Here is an 18,065-nt window from a genome sequence, read left to right as displayed (position 1 = left end):
TCGACATTCTTGCCTGGAAGCCGCCAGCAGGGCCTCCAGAGAGAAGGGCTGCGTTTGCTCTGCTGTCTGCACCATTGTCCTCCTCTGTCTGCCTGTCCCAGGTCTTTTCTGGAGTGGAGAAGGGGTGCAGGAAGTGAGGAGGAGAGGTTGGAGTCCATTGATGGCTGAGGAACGCACCCCAGAGTCTGCTCAGTGGAGCCTGGTGGCAAAGGCGAGGAGAGAGGCAGATAAATAAGAGCATCATCACAGTCCCCTTCGACCCTCCTCCACAGTCTGCCTGCATATGGGAGTTCCATCCTCAGGGATTCTAAGCTCCATTTGGGTTCTGCCTTGTTCAGACACGTCTTAACATCTGTCTTTGCTTCATTTTGCTGTCTGTGAATTGAATAATTATTGTAGTCAATTGCTTGATGAACCATGGTTGCCATGAGAAGGAATGAGTGAATGATTGTAAAATTCAACAGATTTCTCATGACCTTTGGCTGAGTAATTCCGTTTCCAGGAACATATTCCTCCCAAATGCCCACTGAACTTTATGTGGTATCATTTATTATTGAACAATATCAAAACAGTCCATGTGTTCCAGTAACAAGGAATCAGGGCATGCCCCTTTACTTGATATATCCAATGAAGGGGATCCTTCATTTCGATCAAAATCATAAGTGGAGATTGAGCAGGGGATGACATTGTAGAAGATGTGTATACCATTTACGTCTCACTGTTGTATCTTTAGAACCTTGCAAAATGCTTTGCGAATAGCAAGTCTTCAAAAAATATTTGTCAAATTATCTCCACAATATAATACTTGTATCCAAAGGCTTGAGAGAAAATATTCCAGAATATTAACAGGGGGTTCTTTCTGGGTGATGAGCTTATGTATGATTTGAATTTTTTCTTTATTCTTCAGGAAATTGGAAAAATTCAATAAAGTACACATATTGCTCTTATTTTTCAGTGCCATAACTTGCCAATTTTGTTGGCTTAAAAAAATATAGATCTCTTAAGAATTCAAACAAAATAGAAAAAAGAAATGTGGCAAATCGCCCCCAGCAAACTCATTCTGTGCATCGACCTCTACTTATAGCCTGTGAGTTTTTACATAAGGGGGCTCAGGGCATGCAAGCTGTATTGAAACCCTTTTCCCAAGTGCTGCATCAAGGAGTCTTCCCTGGTCAACACAAAGGAATCTCTACCATTTTCAATGGCTGCATGGCATTCAGTTTCACAGAGGCACTGAAACTTAACGAAGTGCTGCTCTGTCGCCCTCCACTTAAATTTCATATTTTTGTGCTTATAATCAACGCTAACGTAACTTTATAATCAACAACCTTGAGGTTTGGGGTTCAGGGATGAAAGTTTCAACAGGACAGCCCAAAGGAGGGGACCAGGTTTCAGGACTTCAAGAAGACATTCTCATTGTTTGAAGCAGGGTCATGTTACAGAAGGAGCAGCAAAGAGAGGCTCAGAGGTGGCTGTTTCAGGGGAGAGTGTTTAGTTCAACAAAAAGAGTCCTTTACTTTCAAAAGAACCTGTCTTGAGTGGAGAAGGCATCCCTAGCATTTACAGCAGGAAGGGCTCTGTTACCTTGGACAGGCCTCAAGCCCCTTAGAGAGATCCTGTTAGAAAAAAGGTAAGGAGCAGGGAACAAGTTTTTCCAGCTGCTCTGAAGGATCAGGAGCCAGGCTCAGGGGAAGGGCAGAGACAGTGATGGGTTGAATGAATTACCAGCTTGTCAACCTGGGGAGAGACCCTGGCCTGGTGGGAGGAAGAAGGCTGGGCTCCAGGATCCGATGACCATGGGTTGGGATCCCTGCTCTTTCATCACCGGATGTGACCTCGTGAAGGTGCTGCACCTGAGACTCTCTTCTCATCTGTAAGACACAGTAACTGCCTTTCAGCGTCTTGTGAGGGTGCACACAAAGCCCAGCTCCTAGATATCACCTTGTTTTTGGTGGAAGCAACTCTAGAACATCACACTTCCAAAACACTTTTAGGAAAGGGAACTTGGTGTTTTTCAAAGTAGCTTGGACTTGGCTTGGGACAGTGGCTACAGCTGGAACCTTTGACCAAAGTTGGTAAATGAGGAGACTGGGCTGCAGGGAACTCTGTGTGTGTGTGTGGTGTGTTTGCGTGTGTTGGGGTGGGTGCTGTTGGGTTGTTGTTAAGTGTGTCGGGGACCATGATGATGGTGAGAAAGAGGAGGAGGCCGTGTGACTGGGAGCACAGGGCTGCACAGGAAGACAGGTCAGGTGTGAAGGTGACAGCTGGGTTTGGAGCTGGGCCTGAGTGAGAGGCCACTGTGTGTGGCTCCATGGACAAACTCTCTTAGGAGTGGAGTGCCTGATCCCTGGAGTGGCCTCCCTTTCCCAGGCTGGACCAGGTTCCCATGAAGAGGAATGGCCTGCAGAGGCTGAGTGAGCTTTCCTGGGAGGCTGGGTGAAAGGGGGAAGGAGGTGAGGCCAGTCGGCCTCTGGAGTGGGGTCCATGTCCAGGGTGCCCAGGGCGTGACTAGGAGGGCCAAGGGAGGAGCATGGCCTTGGGAGGGAGGAAGAGCTGGAGGCCAGGACGGTGTGAGGGGAGGAGCCACTGAAGTCGTGGGATCGGGGCTCCCTGCCTGGGCCTTGTCCTCCTGTCCCCTCTGCAGGACTGGTCTCAAGCAGCTCCTGTCTGGAGCCACGCTGGCTCCCTGTCTGTCCTCTGCTTGCTTTCTCAGGCCCGCTTCAATCAGAACCCACCTTCCCCCAATCCTGCTTCCCATGGCTCCCAACCTTCAGCGTCTCCTCCCCTGATAGCCACACGTTCCGGATTTTCTCCTTCCCTGGAACGTTCGCTCCATCTCTCTTGCGGTGGCTCTGCCTTGTCTTTGGGGCCTCAGCTTGAGTCCCACTTTCTCAGCTCCTTTAGTGTCATGGCCCCCTCTGCTGTTTCCCGCTCTGACTATGGATGACTCATGGGAGCCAGGGCGGCCAGGTGATGGCAGTGGTACCCCCAAAGGGGCGCTTTCCACGGGTGGGCCACGCTTTTTACTTGTTTATGCCTTATTTTAATCCTGTGAGATAAACAGTTATTATCCCCGGTTTACAGATGAGGAAACTGAGGCTCAGTGGTGATTCTGCCTGAAGAGCCTCTCTAACTAATTTCCAAGTTCTTTCCTGTGTGAATGTCTTGTCTTTTCAATGAGACTGAGCTATTTCAAGGCAAAAGCCATGATTTGGTGTTCTGGAGCACTCCCAGTAGTGAGCCTGGCCCCTAAGTGTTCCTGTTGGTTGAACATCTGCTGCAAAGAGGTCTTAGTTTATTTTTAAAAATTTTTTATTTATTTTTTATTTTTTGGCTGCACTACTCAGCATGAGGGACCTTAGTTCCCTGACCAGGGATTGAACCCATGCCCCCAGCAGTGGAAATGCAGACTCCTAGCCACTAGACCACCAGGGGAGCCCCCAGCTTGCTAGGACAACATAGACTTGGGGTCCTGGAGCTTGGCTGGAAGCACCCAGTCTCATTGGTGAGATGACTGAGCCACGTGGAGAGGCAGCCTGGAGCTAAGCGCCGGCCTGAGGCCCACCACGGGCAGCTCACCATCTCCCTCTCTCCTCTCCTCCACCAGGGAACTCAATGGCAACAACATCACTCGGATCCACAAGAACGACTTCGCGGGACTCAAGCAGCTGCGGGTGCTGTGAGTATGAGATGCCACCCCTTGTAACCTTCCTCCTGCCCTCCCCGCTCAGTAGTGGTCTCATGGTAGAGCCATGACTGTGGATCCTAGGGCTGTAGGCCAGCGGGGCCCCTACCCTGTGTAGTCAGTCTTGGGGTGACGTGAGCAGTAGGTCGAGGTGCTGCTAAGTCCTGACCCACAGTGGCCACTGCCTCACACATAACTGAGAAAACTGGGTGTGGAGCGGGTACCAGTGGCCCCTGCCTGGCAGAGCCTGGGCAGATGGGTCTGCCTTGTCCATTGGCTGGCTGCTGGGGTGAGGGAAGACCAGGTCTGCTCAAGCTGCCATAGCAAAAGGCCACAGACTGGGTGGTTAAACAACAAAAATTAATTTTCTCACAGTTCTGGGGGCTAGAAGTCTAAGGCCAGGATGCCATCGGGGTTGGTTTGGGGAGGCCTCTGCTCCTGGCCACCTTCTTGCTGTGTCCTCAAGTGGCCTTTCCTATGTGTGTGCACAGGGATATCCCTGTGTCTCTTCTTATGAAGATACCAGTCCTGTCAGACTAGGGCCCCACCCTTAAGACCTCATTTAGCCTTAATTCTGTACCTGAAGGCCTTACCTCTAAACAGAATCCCAAGAACTTTCGTGTATGAATTCTGGGGAGGAGAATGGCCTGATGCAGTCTATAACAGTCTCCACAGCTCTTTTGAACTTGTGCCCCAGAAAGACTTCCCAGCGAGGCCACAGACCCCTTGATTTGAGGAGGAGGTTATGGGGGGCAGTTGAGGACGGAGGTTACCCCTTCAGGTGCCTGGCAGTGGCAGACATTGGAGGTGGCAGGTATGGCTTTGTTGGGCTTGGCCACCAGCCAGCAAAGGAGTTACCCATGGCACCTGCCTTGTCAGGCTGGGCAGGGGTGAGGAGTGAGGGGAAGGGGTGGATCCCTTCATGTCTCCTGCTCTGAATGTCTCAGCCTACAAACTCAGGTGTGCAGGGAAGAACTGCAGTTCTCTATTTTCTCTACTTCAACTCAGTTTCTACTTTGAGCCAGTTTCAACACCCCACCTGGCTGGCAAGGAAATTCATTATGGTCCTAGGGTCCCTCATTCCTTACTCCCTGGGTAATTCAGGGGTCCTGGGCCCTAGCTCTTTCAGAGCGATTGACTTTGTGGCTCGGAAGATCCTTGGAGGAGCTGATGAGCCTGTGGTTGATCCTCTCTGGGATCATAGCTGTCCATCACTGTGGAAGGGGTTTCTGATTCTCCAGAACCCCTGACTCTGACCCCTTCCCAGGTTCCAGGAAACTCCTCTGAGTCTGGGGAAGCCCCCTTTCCATCTTGGTGTTACCCCACCCCCCCCACCCGATCCCCAGACTCCAGCGTAACCTCCTCAACAGCCCAGGTGTTTGGACACAAAGCAGAGGAAGATAAGAGTTCAGTAGCAGTTTCTGCCCCCTGCCCTGCCCCAAACCTCATCTGAGGCCCTTGTGGGACCCCATAAGCCACCTGCTTGAGGGGAAGGAGGGGAAAACATGGGAGAAAGACATACTCAATGAGCTCAGAAATTACTGTGCAGCAAGTGATCTGCTGGTGAAAAATGCTGCCCTGTCAGCCAGATGCCCTGGGTTTCAGGGAGCGTTGGCGGTGAGGAGGGGCAGAGTTCCCCCGAGCCAGGTGGTTCAGTTGGCAGCAGATGTGGCCAGGCAGAGTGGGGGCGCTGGCAGAGGGGGTGTCGTCTGCCAACTGCAGAGTGTGTTTGTTGCATGTGTGGGCTGTGCCCAGTTGGCACAAGCTCCCTTCCCCCCACTACTGGTTGGTTCCCCTGCTCTGCCCCATGGATGTGTGCCCTCTGGGCCGGAGAAGGGCGTGTGCACCAGGAGTGCAGAGCTAGCCCCTGCTGTCTGGACGCCGGCTTCCCCGAGCTTGCCTTTGGAGCAATGGCCTAATGCTCTGTTCCCCATGGCCTTCTGCCATGCTAACAGCTTCAGAGGGTCAGTACTGGTCAGGGCTGGAAGCACAAATTGCTGTCGGGGCTGAGTGTGCTGAGGAGCCAGTGTTGGAAATTTGCGAAGCTGGGAAGAAGTGTTAACTCAGGTCAGGGCTCGGGAGTGTGTAGTCTCGGGCACTGCTCCTGTTTCACTCCCTCGTGCCAGCTGTTTCTAGGAGTCCTTGTCCACTATCCTGGAGCTGTCCTTGTCTCTTTGCTTCCCCAGGCAGCTGATGGAGAACCAGATTGGAGTGGTGGAACGGGGGGCTTTTGATGACATGAAGGAGCTGGAGCGGCTGTGAGTATCCATGGGTGCTGGCTCAGGAAGGCGGTGGGGGCTGGCAGAGGGGACTGAAGCAAGTTGAGCCTTCTGGGAGGAGCCACTGCTGCACACCCAGCCTGCTTCCTGCCTGCAGGGGGCTAGGGGCAGCGGCAGCGTGGAAGGGGTTGCAGCGTCATCATGAGATGATGGCAAAGACAAGCTGGAGAGGTCCCCACCCCACATTCTAAGCACAGCAATCTCTGCTGTTTTTCCCTGAAAATACATTATGGCAAAAAATCCACACAGTGCAGAGGAAGCGAAATTCCTTCCTATAATCTTATACCCAAGACGTAACCAGTCATTGATTTGTGTGGCTTTAAAGGAAGCACTGGTGCCCAAGGGACCAACTGCAGGGATGTCCCAGGAGCAGTGTCTGGGGCGCTTGGGGCTACAGCACAGAATTGAAGGTGGTATTCTCTGATTTGCATCCTTTGTTCCTTTGGGGACTTTTGAGTTTGAAAATAGTTCTTGATCAATTTTTGCATTTCAGATTGGCAATAATGAGAAAAAAAAGGAATGTGGTATGGGTGAGGTGGGGTTGGCCACTGGCCTCGTTTTTCTGCTTTGGTTTGCCTGCAGGTGTCAAGAGTTCATGCCTTTTGAATCAGAAAGTCCATTTTATTTTAAGGAAATAATCAGAAACAGAACTGAAAATATGTATATCAGGGTATTCACTGCACATTAGTTAAATATAATAAAAGTTGGAAACAGCCATTCTGGTGGAGATGTAAGGTATAAAACCACATTTTTGAAGAACTGTTAAGGCCATAGGAATGTGTCCACACTTAATATAATGTTAAGTGGGAAAGGGAGGAAGTGACTTTTGTTTAAATGAAATCAACTTGTATGTGTGCAGAATACAAGAGGAAGAAAGCAATTGAGATTGTTAGCTCTCATTACTTTGAGTGGTGGAATAACAGCTAACTTTAATTTTATTCTTTGTGCTTTCTTTTTTTGTGGATTTTTTCCCCCCAGTGAGTTTATGATGATAATTATAGCTTTTATCGATTGCCTTACTCTATGCCAGGCACCAAGATAAATACTTTGTCCTCCAATATTTCATTTAATCCTTAAAACAACACTGTGGTCAGCGGTGTCATTCAGATGAGAAGCGGAGGTGCACAAAAGTTAAGGCACTTGCCTTATTAAATGATTATTAAGTGATTAAATGCAGAAGAGGGGATTAGAATCCAGATCATTTTGCCGCCAAAGTCTGAGCGCTTAATGGCTGTAATCTAACACCTCACTTTCTTCTTTTACTTCAAAGAAAATTAGGTATTAAGTAAATGGAAAGAAGATGATTGTCTCATTGCTTTCCTGTAGCCTGGAGAAAAACCAAGCTGAACTTTTTCTTATCCGGGTCTAAAACTGAGCCATAAGGAACCCAGAGCTACAACAGATATTTCGTCCCATGTTTATTTTCTTTCCAAGGCTCAGAGCAAAAGACATGCTCACGACCTCTCTGTGGGGTGATTTGGTCCTTACGCATTTCAGCTCTGGCTCCGGGGCTGCCATGGCCTGCGGGAAGAGAAGAGGTGGGCAGGAATGTAGCCAGGACTGGTGGCCCTCGCCACACCTGCTGCTGACACCCAAGCGTGGGCGGGATCCTCTTTTTTGAGTCATGACATGTAGCTGGAGACTTTTGTCCCTTCTCTCCTTTTCCTATTCTTTTTTCCTGGGTGAGTCACCAGCAGCTGCATGGCAGACTGTTCCTGTGGTATGTGACAGCTCTGTCCCTGGGGAGTCCAGTGCCGGCTGTGGATGGCCCACACCCTCTCCTCTGACTTGTTGGAGACCAGTGGTGGATCAGTTAATCATAAAAGCTGGATAAAGTAGGGAGTCATAGAAACTATCCATTTGATGTGAAAACTTATGTGCATTTGCTGACCTGGCTCCGTGTTTTTTTTCTTTCTTTCAATTTTTGCCAATGTCTTACTTTTTAGGTTCTTTAAGGCAGAGTGAGATTTTTAGAGGGCCCTTGGAAGCAATCTGGCTGGGAAATTGTGCATTTCTTTTATGACCTCCCCCTGCCACCCCCCAGTCTTTTACCCAACAACTCTTTAATTAGCATCTTTCGTTATAGTGATTCTTTCCAAGGCAGCCAACCAGCTTTTCTAGAGATGACTCTCTTTTCACACTAGTGTTTCATTCATCAATGTAATCATTATTCATTTATATAATTATAAGTATCTCTGGCATAAGCAGGTTTGGGAACAGACATGATTGGTTCTTTTAAGTAGTTACAGACTTGAGCCCAGAAGCAGACGCAGGTGGTACTGCCGGCCGTGAGGATGGTGGGTCACTGGGCTTGGTTGTTTGATGTTGAAGGGGGCAGAGCACTCAGTCACTCCGAGTGGGCTGAGGGGGAGGAGCACGTGTAATGTGGAGTGGGAGCCACGGAAACTTCTCCCACTCGGTGGTGACTTGGGGGAGTCATTCACATCCCACTCCCCTCAGCTATCAAAGAGACAGCTCAGCCAGGCCCACAAACATATCTTCAGAACCTGAGAGCCCAGCCACGTGGTGAGATGACGATGGTCAAACTTTCTCCGGGGTCATTTCGGGGAGGAGATGGGAGGTTATGTGCATGCTTTGTACTCAAAAGAGAGAAAGTCAGCTTTCCCTTCTGCCTCCCCTCCGATGCTGAGGTACTGCCTACAATGCATTTATCCCAGTGCCTGGCACGAATGAGGCCAGTCGGGGCCTTACTACCCCTGCCATTTTTCTTAGCTTTCTGCAGGTCACTCCACATGCTGGGTCTCTCCTTTGGTGTCCTTTGATTTTCCACTTTAGCAGTTGAATGTCTTTTCCTTTTAAGTGTTTTTCAGAAACTGAAGCCAGGGAAGTGAGAAAGTCTTAGGGGAAAACAAAACAAAACCCAGTGATTACCATGCAGTGTAAATATAGGATTAATTTATTGGATGAGCTTAAGGAAATTGGAGCGATCTGGTATCTACTCCTGTTGCTTTAAGGATTACATTGGTGGTCCTTTATTCCCCCCAAGGCAATGATGTGTTTCCCGAGGAGCCTGACCTTTAAAGTAAACTTCTTCCAGCTGGTCTAAGATTGTAACTCTAACTGTCCTGTGTTGGAAAATGGTACCTTTCTCACATGTCAGATGAAAGGTGACCTCCTAGGAGGTAACCACAGACCAACGAGACTCAGCTCGTCAAATTATATTTCCTCCTCCCTCCCAGCAGAAGAAAGCTTTTGCCCAGTTACTTTATCATCCTCTAGAGCTGTTAAAGGAGATGGTTGTGGGAAATTCAAAATAAATGGTAGACTAGGGGCTCCCTGGTGGCTCAGTGCTAAAGAATCCACCTGCCAATGCAGGAGATGCAGGAGACTCTGGTTTGATCCCTGGGTCAGGAAGATCCCCTGGAAGAGGGAATGTCAACCCATTCCAGTATTCTTGCCTGGAAAATCCCATGGACAGAGGACCCTGGTGGGCTACAGTCCGTGGGGTTGAAGAGTCAGACATGACTGAGCACCCACACACAGTAGACTGCAGTGCTTCTCAGCCTTGATGTGCACTCAGAGCCCTTGGGGATCTGGTTGAGATGCAGAGCCCGAATCAACAGGTCTGGGGTAGCCTGGGACACGCCTCTCTCACCAGCTTCCTAGGTGATGCTCCTGCAAGGTGGTCCACAGACATGGTGTGAGTGCCAAGGTTTTGTACTTTGTAAGTGTCATTCCCCCCACCTCCCACAGGCCCTGCTGTTGGGCAGGAATCCTGCACTCCAGTGTCAGAGAATTGGTTACCGAAGGTGTCAAGATGAGTCAGGTTAAACTTCACTGCCTTCCTCAGACAAGTCTGAATTTTTTCTGCATTGTCTGTAAGGCCACATTCCAGAACCAAACTTCTTACTCCTGCCTATGTCTATAGTACTAAATAATCTTCCAGCTATAGAAGAATTAGAAATGATGGACATACTAAAAGTAACATAATTAAAAATAGATTTGTCATTCTCTATTGTCTGGCATGGAAAAGAAAGCGAAAGTGTGAAAGTGTTAGTCACTCAGTTGTGTCTAACTCGTCTCTTTGCAACCCCATGGACTATAGCCAGCCAGGCTCCTCTGTCCATGGAGTTCTCCAGGAATACTTGAGTGGGTAGCTGCTTCATTCTCCAAGGGATCTTCCTGACCAAGGAATCGAACCCGGGTCTCCTGTTTTGCAGGCAGATTCTTTTTTTTTTTTTAATTAATTAATTTATTTTAATTGGAGACTAATTACTTTACAATACTGTAGTGGTTTTTGCCATACATTGACATGAATCAGCCATGGGTTTATATGTGTTCCCCATCCTGAACCCCCCCTCCCACCTCCCTCCCTATCCTATCCCTCAGGGTCATCCCAGTGCACCAGCCCTGAGCACCCTGTCTCATGTATTGAACCTGGACTGGTGATCTTTTTCACATATGATAATAAACATGTTTCAATCCTATTCTCTCAAATCATCCCACCCTTGCCTTCTCCCACAGAGTCCAAAAGACTGTTCTATACGTCTGTGTCTCTTTTGCTGTCTCTCATATAGGGTCATCGTTACCATCTTTCTAAATTCCATATATATGCATTAATATACTGTATTGGTGTTTTTCTTTCTGCCTTACTTCACTCTGTATAATAGGCTTCAGTTTCATCCACTTCATTAGAACTGATTCAAATACATTCTTTTTAATGGCTGAGTAATACTCCATTGTATATATGTACCACAGATTTCTTATCCATTTGTTTGCCGATGGATATCTAGGTTGCTTTCATGTCCTGGATATTATAAACAGTGCTGTGATGAACATTGGGGTACGCGTGTCTCTTTCAATTCTGGTTTCCTCAGTGTGTACGCCCAGGAGTGGGATTGATGGCAGTTCTATTTCCAGTTTTTTAAGGAATCTCCACACTGTTCTCCATAGTGGCTGTACTAGTTTGCATTCCCACCAACAGTGTAAGAGGGTTCCCTTTTCTCCACACCCTCTCCAGCATTTATTGCTTGTAGACTTTTGGATACCAGCCATTCTGACTGGCATGAAATGGTACCTCATTGTGGTTTTGATTTGCGTTTTTCTGATAATGAGTGATGTTGAGTATCTTTTCATATGTTTGTTAGCCATCTGTATGTCTTCTTTGGAGAAATGTCTGTTTAGTTCTTTGGCCCATTTTTTGATTGGGTCGTTTAGTTTTCTGGAATTGAGCTGCAGGAGTTGCTTGTATATTTTTGAGGTTAATTCTTTGTCAGTTGATTTGTTTGCTATTATTTTCTCCCATTCTGAAGGCTGTCTTTCTACTTTGCTTATAGGTTCCTTCGTTGTACAAAAGCTTTTAAGTTTAATTAGGTCCCATATGTTTTTTTTTTTTTTTCTTATTTCCATTACTCTAGAAGGTGGGTCATAGAGGATCCTGCTGTGATTTATGTCAGAGAGTGTTTTGCCTATGTTTTCCTCTAGGAGTTTTATAGTTTCTGATCTTACATTTAGATCTTTAATCCATTTTGAGTTTATTTTTGTGTATGGTGTTAGAAAGTGTTCTAGTTTCATTCTTTTACAAGTGGTTGACCAATTTTCCCAGTACCACTTGTTAAAGAGTTGTCTTTTCTCCATTGTATATTCTTGTGCAGGCAGATTCTTTACAGCCTGAGCCACCAGGGAAGCCTGTCTGGCATGGAAAGACATCTGCAAATTGTTGAGTAAGAAAAATTCAGGTGGCTTAATGCTTTCTCTTCTACTATTTGAGGCTTTACAAAAATATTAAGCATGCATTTTCATAAATAATTTAAAAATCTATAATGATATTTTCAATTTGAAAAAAATACCTAAAGCAATAAAACTGTTGAATCATCCTTGGGCCAAATGTGAATGAAAGCAATAAAGAATCAGAACCCTGTGGTCAGTCCTATCCCATTAGGGTATATCTCACATTTCAAGAGTAGTCAGGTATCCAGTTCACAAACAGATAACATTTGAATCAGTCCCTGATACAGGGACTTAGAAATCTAAAGTGAAGATAATGATGGGCATGGATGGAATAATGGAAGGAAAGATGCTCTTTTTACTGACTGCACAGGACATGTCAGGTCCTCCACTGAGGGGCTTTCAGATGTTCTATTCTTATCCTCCCCAATGTTGGATGGTGGATTTCCCACTTTACAGATGAAGAAACTGAGGCTCAGAGAAGGTGACTCCCTGGGGTTACACAGTGACACATTAGGATTTGAACGCTGGGCCCTCTGACTCTGAATCCTGTGCTTTTTGAAAAGTCATTTGGGTTTCCTGGACAGCTTGGCCACTTCCAACCTCTCCTCTCTTCTCTTTTTTTTAGACGACTCAACCGGAACCTGTTGCACACGTTACCAGAGCTGCTGTTCCAGAATAACCAGGCTCTGTCGAGGCTGTGAGTGACGCTCCATGGATGAAAGCTCTCTCTGTGGTCTTATCCCGTGCCCTGTTGGGGGTGGGGGAGCAGTGTGTGGTCAGTGGAGCCTGGACATTCCCATGACCGTGACCCCCACACTCCTCACCTGGCAGGCATCATCCGGGTGATCTAAGGCCATCTTTCTGCAGTGCTTTTAGGGACATTTCTCTGTGGCAAGCACTAGATAGAATTGGTAGTCTGTCCAGTTCTGTGTGCTGCCCCTGGCAGTGTGGTGTGGTGATGTTCTTGGGGTGGGCACACTTGCCAGTCGTGATGCCAGACTTTATAGGGAGGACAGTTCTCACGCATCTCTTGCTGCCTTTGATAACCTGCCTTGGGTGGAAGGTTTATTCATTCAAATAAGCCCTTCTTGGATCTATTTTCAACTCAGAGTAATGAGGTCTGCCAGCTTGTTAAAAGCATGAAGTCATGCTTTTATTTGTTGTAAATGTGTTTCTTTCAAGTTTAAAATGTAGTGGCCAATTCTGTGGCTCCATGATTTACCAGATATGTCTGTAATTGTTCTCCTGTACAATTGTGGGATCTTGGGTTGGACAGGACCTTAGAGATTACCTAAGGAATCTCTTCTGCAGCCTCTTAGTGTATGTATAGTCTTTTAATCTTTGCTTGGCTACTTCCAGTGGGGAGTTCATCACCTCCTCGGGCAGCCAATTCCATTGTCGGACACATCTGCGTATTAGAAACATTTTCTTAACTTTGAACCCTAAATAGGTTTTTAATAATTTTTGATTTTTCTAGCTTTGCTTTCTGTAAGTACCTAGAACAATCAAGGACAGTACTTTTGTTCAATTTTGAGGAGTTTTCAGGTTTTTTAATTTTGAGTTGGGAGGTTTAGTTATCATTAACAAACCTGAAAAACCATTGGTTTGGACCTTCTGTGTGCCCAGCAGAGCACTGTGTGAGATACTGGGCTGCTGGTTCTTCCCTGAAGAAGCTTATAGGACCCCATGTAGGTGGTGGTGCATGTAAGTCTGGAGATGCAATGGGTAAGACAAGGGGTGGAGGCTGGGTGGGGTCGGCACCATGGGGCTGCAGAGTGCTGAGAGGTGTGCCTGTGGAGCCTGGAGCTTGATCTCTCTTCTCTGATTAAATATGGCTAGTTCTTTCCACCTCTGTCCTGATTGCCGCTCCTTGGTAAGCCTGGTGGTCTGAAGGCAGCCACAGAATTTCTCATGGATCCTGCTTTCGAGGTTTTGTTTTAGGGTGGAGCTCTAACTTTCAGTTCTGTCCCTTTCAGTTCTGTCTCTCTGGTCACTTCCTGTTTCCTTCTTCTGACCTGGAGGTCTCTCCACAGAGGTGGAGACGATCTCTCAGTGAGGATCTCTTCTGCTGGCCTTTGCCACCCTTGGGCTTGAGCTAGGCCTTCTCTGTCAGCCCCCCTATAACTGGTAGGCTGGCCCTTTGGTGCCAGGCACATCCAGGGTGGTTTGACTTTTCTTTCCTTGATGGCTGAAGGCACAAGATCCTTCCCAGCAGCCTAGGCAACCCCTTAGCCTGGGGGCCAGCTCTTGCACACAAGGTCCATGCTGCTACTGGTCCCTGGTGGGCAGCTGGCCTTGTCCTGACTGAGCCCCAGCAGCTCTCGTTTTCTCTTGTTCTGTCCTTTCTCCAAGCTGCCTCTTATGGGAGTTATCACAACTTTCAGTTTAATTCAGTCGCTCAGTCGAGTCCAACTCTTTGCGACCCCATGAATTGCAGCACGCCAGACCTCCCTGTCATCACCAAATTCCCGGAGTTTACCCAAACTCATGTCCATCGAGTTGGTGATGCCATCCAGCCATCTCATCTTCTATCATCCCCTTCTCCTCCTACCCCAATCCCTCCCAGCATCAGACTCTTTTCCAATGAGTCAACTCTTTGCATGAGGTGGCCAAAGTATTGGAGTTTCAGCTTCAACATCAGTTGTTCCAATGAACACCCAGGACTGATCTCCTTTAGGATGGACTGGTTGGACCTCCTTGCAGTCCAAGGGACTCTCAAGAGTCTTCTCCAACACCACAGTTCAAAAGCATCAATTCTTCGGCGCTCAGCTTTCTTCACAGTCCAACTCTCACATCCACACATGACCACTAGAAAAACCATAGCCTTGACTAGATGGACCCTTGTTGGCAAAGTAATGTCTCTGCTTTTCAATATGCTATCTAGGTTGCTCATAACTTTCCTTCCAAGGAGTAAGCGTCTTTTAATTTCATGGCTTCAATCACCATCTGCAATGATTTTGGAACCCCAAAAAATAAAGTCTGACACTGTTTCCACTGTTTCCCCATCTGTTTCCCGTGAAGTGATGGGACCAGATGCCATGATCTTCGTTTTTCTGAATGTTGAGCTTTAAGCCAACTTTTTCACTCTCCTCTTTCACTTTCATCAAGAGGATTTTTAGTTCCTCTTAACTTTCTGCCATAAAGGTAATGTCATCTGCATATCTGAGGTTATTGATATTTCTCCCGGCAATCTTGATTCCAGCTTGTGCTTCTTCCAGTCCAGCGTTTCTCATGATGTACTCTGCATATTAAGTTAAATAAGCAGGGTGACAATATACAGCCTTGATGTACTCCTTTTCCTGTTTGGAACCAGTCTGTTGTTCCATGTCCAGTTCTAACTGTTGCTTCCTGACCTGCATACAGGTTTCTCAAGAGGCAGGTCAGGTAGTCTGGTATTCCCATCTCTTTCAGAATTTTCCAGTTTATTGTGATCCACACAGTCAAAGGCTTTGGCGTAGTCAATAAAGCAGAAATAGATGTTTTCCTGGAACTCTCTTGCTTTTTCGATGATCCAGTGGATGTTGGCAATTTGATCTTTGGTTCCTCTGCCTTTTGTAAAACCAGCTTGAACATCTGGAAGTTCATGGTTCACGTATTGCTGAAGCCTGGCTTGGAGAATTTTGAGCATTACTTTACTAGCGTGTGAGATGAGTGCAATTGTGCGATAGTTTGAGCATTCTTTGGCATTGCCTTTCTTTGGGATTGGAATAAAAACTGACCTTTTCCAGTCCTGTGGCCACTGCTGAGTTTTCCAAATTTGCTGGCATATTGAGTGTAGCGCTTTCACAGAATCATCTTTTAGGATTTGAAATAGCTCAACTGGAATTCCATCACCTCCACTAGCTTTGTTTGTAGTGATGCTTCCTAAGGCCCACTTGACTTCATATTCTAAGATGTCTGGCTCTAGGTGAGTAATCACACCATCGTGATTATCTGGGTCATGAAGATCTTTTTTGTACAGTTCTTCTGTGTATTCTTGCCACCTCTTCTTAATATCTTCTGCTTCTGTTAACTCTCTGCAAAAATTCATCCTGAACATCTTTTCTCCTGGTCTCCTTCTGTGCTTTTCTTTTCCCTTCTCTTAAGCCCTCTTAGCCCTTTGCACATTGGCCCCTACTCTCCCAGCATTATTCACCTGCTTTGACTTTCTTCCCTTCGGTCACGTGGATGCCCTTCACCATCTAGGGTTTGGAGCAAGTCCCTTGTTGCTGTTAAGTTCTGGACACTGCTTTGATCCTCCGTCATTTATTTTATTTTTAAAAACTTTTAAATTTATTTTTAAATTTCAGCTTTGCTAAGGTATAATTAACAAAATTGAAATTACTTAAAGTGTGTCCTGTGATAATTTGATATACACATGCATGATGAAAGGGTCCCCTGCTTCCATCTAGTTCTTTAATGTATCCATTATCTCACATATTATTTGAAGGGATTCAAGTTTTACTTTTTTGGTAAATTCCAATTATGTTAGGACTGTGTTTCAACAATAGTCATCATGTCATACATTAGATTGTACTCTGTTACCAGCCTCTCTCTATTTGTCCATCCCACAGCCTCTGGCAACCACTTTTCTACTCTGCTTCTATGAATTTGACTTTTTTTTTAGATTCCTCATGTAAGTGATAGCAGGCTTCCCTGGTGGCTCAGATGGCAGAGAATCTGCCTAGGAGACCCAGGTTCAATCCCTAGGTCGGGAAGATCCCCTGGAGAAGGAAATGGCACTCCAGTATTCTTGCCTGAGAAATCCCATGAACATAGAAGCCTGGTGGGCTACAGTCTGTGGGGTTGCAAAGACTCAGACACGACTGAGCAACTTATACACACACACATAAGTGATACCATGCAGTATTTGTCTTTGGCTTATTTCACTTAGCATAATCCCCTGGGGGCCACCCATGCTGTCACAAATGGAAGGGTTTCCTTCTTTCTCATGGCTGAATTATATTCTACTGTATATGTGGTTACTGTATATGTTGATCCATCTATCTATCTAGTCCCTAACTAAGCCAGTCCTTATGCAGAGCACTGTTGGCCTGGATGAAGGGAGACTATTTTCTCTAGCTCTCCTCTTCTTTTTAACCATTGAAAAATTGAAGTATAGTCAATTTACAATGTTACTTTCTACTGTATAGCCAAGTTATACCCATATATATATGTATATATATACATTCTTTTTCATAATGGTTTATCATAGGATATTTAATATAGAAGGTCCTTGTTGTTTATTTTTATATAGTAGTGTGTATATGTTAATTCCAAACCCCTAATTTATATCTCCTCCTGCCCCCTGCTATCCTCTTTAGTAATTAACCATAAGTTTGTTTTCTATGTCTGTGAGTCTGTTTTGTAAATAAGTTCATTTATATAATTTTCTTTGGATTTCACATATAAATGATATTATAGCATATTTGTCTTTCTCTTTCTGACTTACTTCACCTAATATGATAATCTCTGGGTCCATCCATGTTGCTGCAAAAGGCATTATTTCATTTCTTTTTTTAATAAGTGAGTAGTATTCTGTTGTATATCCTGGTGGCTCAGATGGTAAAGAATCTGCCTGCAATACAGGAGAACTGAGTTCTTCCTGGGTCAGGAAGATTCCCTGGAGAAGGAAATGGCAACCCACTCCAGTGTTCTTGCCTAGAAAATCCTGTGGACAGAGAAGCCTGGCAGGCTACAGTCCATGGGGTCACAAAGAATCAGACTGAGCAACTAACACTAACTAACTATATATACACATCTTTATCCATTCATCTACTCATGGGCATTTTAGGTTGCTTCCATGTCTTGGCTATTGTATATACTGCTGCTATGAACATTGGGGTATATGTATCTTTTTGAACTAGAGTTTGCTCTGGATATATGCCCAGGGATTGCTGGATCATATGGTAACACTATTTTTAGTATGTTTTTTTAAGGAACCTCCATACTCTTCTCCATAGTGACTATACCAATTTACATTCCCACCAACAGGGTAGGAGGAGGGTTCCTTTTTCTCCACGTCCTCTCCAGCATTTATTATTTATAGACTCTTTAATGATGGCCATTCTAACTGTGTGAAGTGATACCACACTGTAGTTTTGATTTGCATTTCTCTGATAATTAGCAATATTGAACATCTTTTCATGTGCCTGTTGGCCATCTGGATATCTTCTTTGGAAAAAAGTCTATATAGGGCTTCTGCTCATTTTTTGATTGGACTTTTTTTTTTTATATTAAGCTGGATGAACTGTTTGTATACCTTGGAAATTAATCTCTTTCAGTAGCATCATTTGCAAATATTTTCTCCCAGTCTGTAGACTGTCATTTTGTTTCCTCTTGATATTTCTTAAGCCCACCTGTGAGTACAGGTGTTCAGGCTGATGTGACTTTGGGGAGGACTGCTGTGCAGCACTCCCCATGTAGATCAG

The 18,065-nt window shown here is 45.9% G+C and overlaps 1 protein-coding gene across 1 annotated transcript in view; it reads left to right on the top strand.

Annotated features, from left to right (window-relative positions):
* Positions 1 to 18,065, top strand: part of SLIT1 (slit guidance ligand 1) — a 173,466-nt gene that overhangs the window by 16,596 nt on the left and 138,805 nt on the right. The window contains exons 2-4 of the mRNA XM_061402968.1: positions 3,608 to 3,679; positions 5,872 to 5,943; positions 12,281 to 12,352. Of these exons, the coding sequence (XP_061258952.1) occupies positions 3,608 to 3,679; positions 5,872 to 5,943; positions 12,281 to 12,352 (216 nt within the window). The remainder of the gene's footprint in view (positions 1 to 3,607; positions 3,680 to 5,871; positions 5,944 to 12,280; positions 12,353 to 18,065) is intronic.

The sequence above is a fragment of the Bos javanicus genome, chromosome 26, assembly GCF_032452875.1.
Source record: "Bos javanicus breed banteng chromosome 26, ARS-OSU_banteng_1.0, whole genome shotgun sequence".
NCBI classification, from domain to species: Eukaryota; Metazoa; Chordata; class Mammalia; order Artiodactyla; family Bovidae; genus Bos; species Bos javanicus.
The sequence above is the reverse complement of the archived record's forward strand: the minus strand, read 5'-3'. Positions and strand labels throughout refer to the sequence as shown.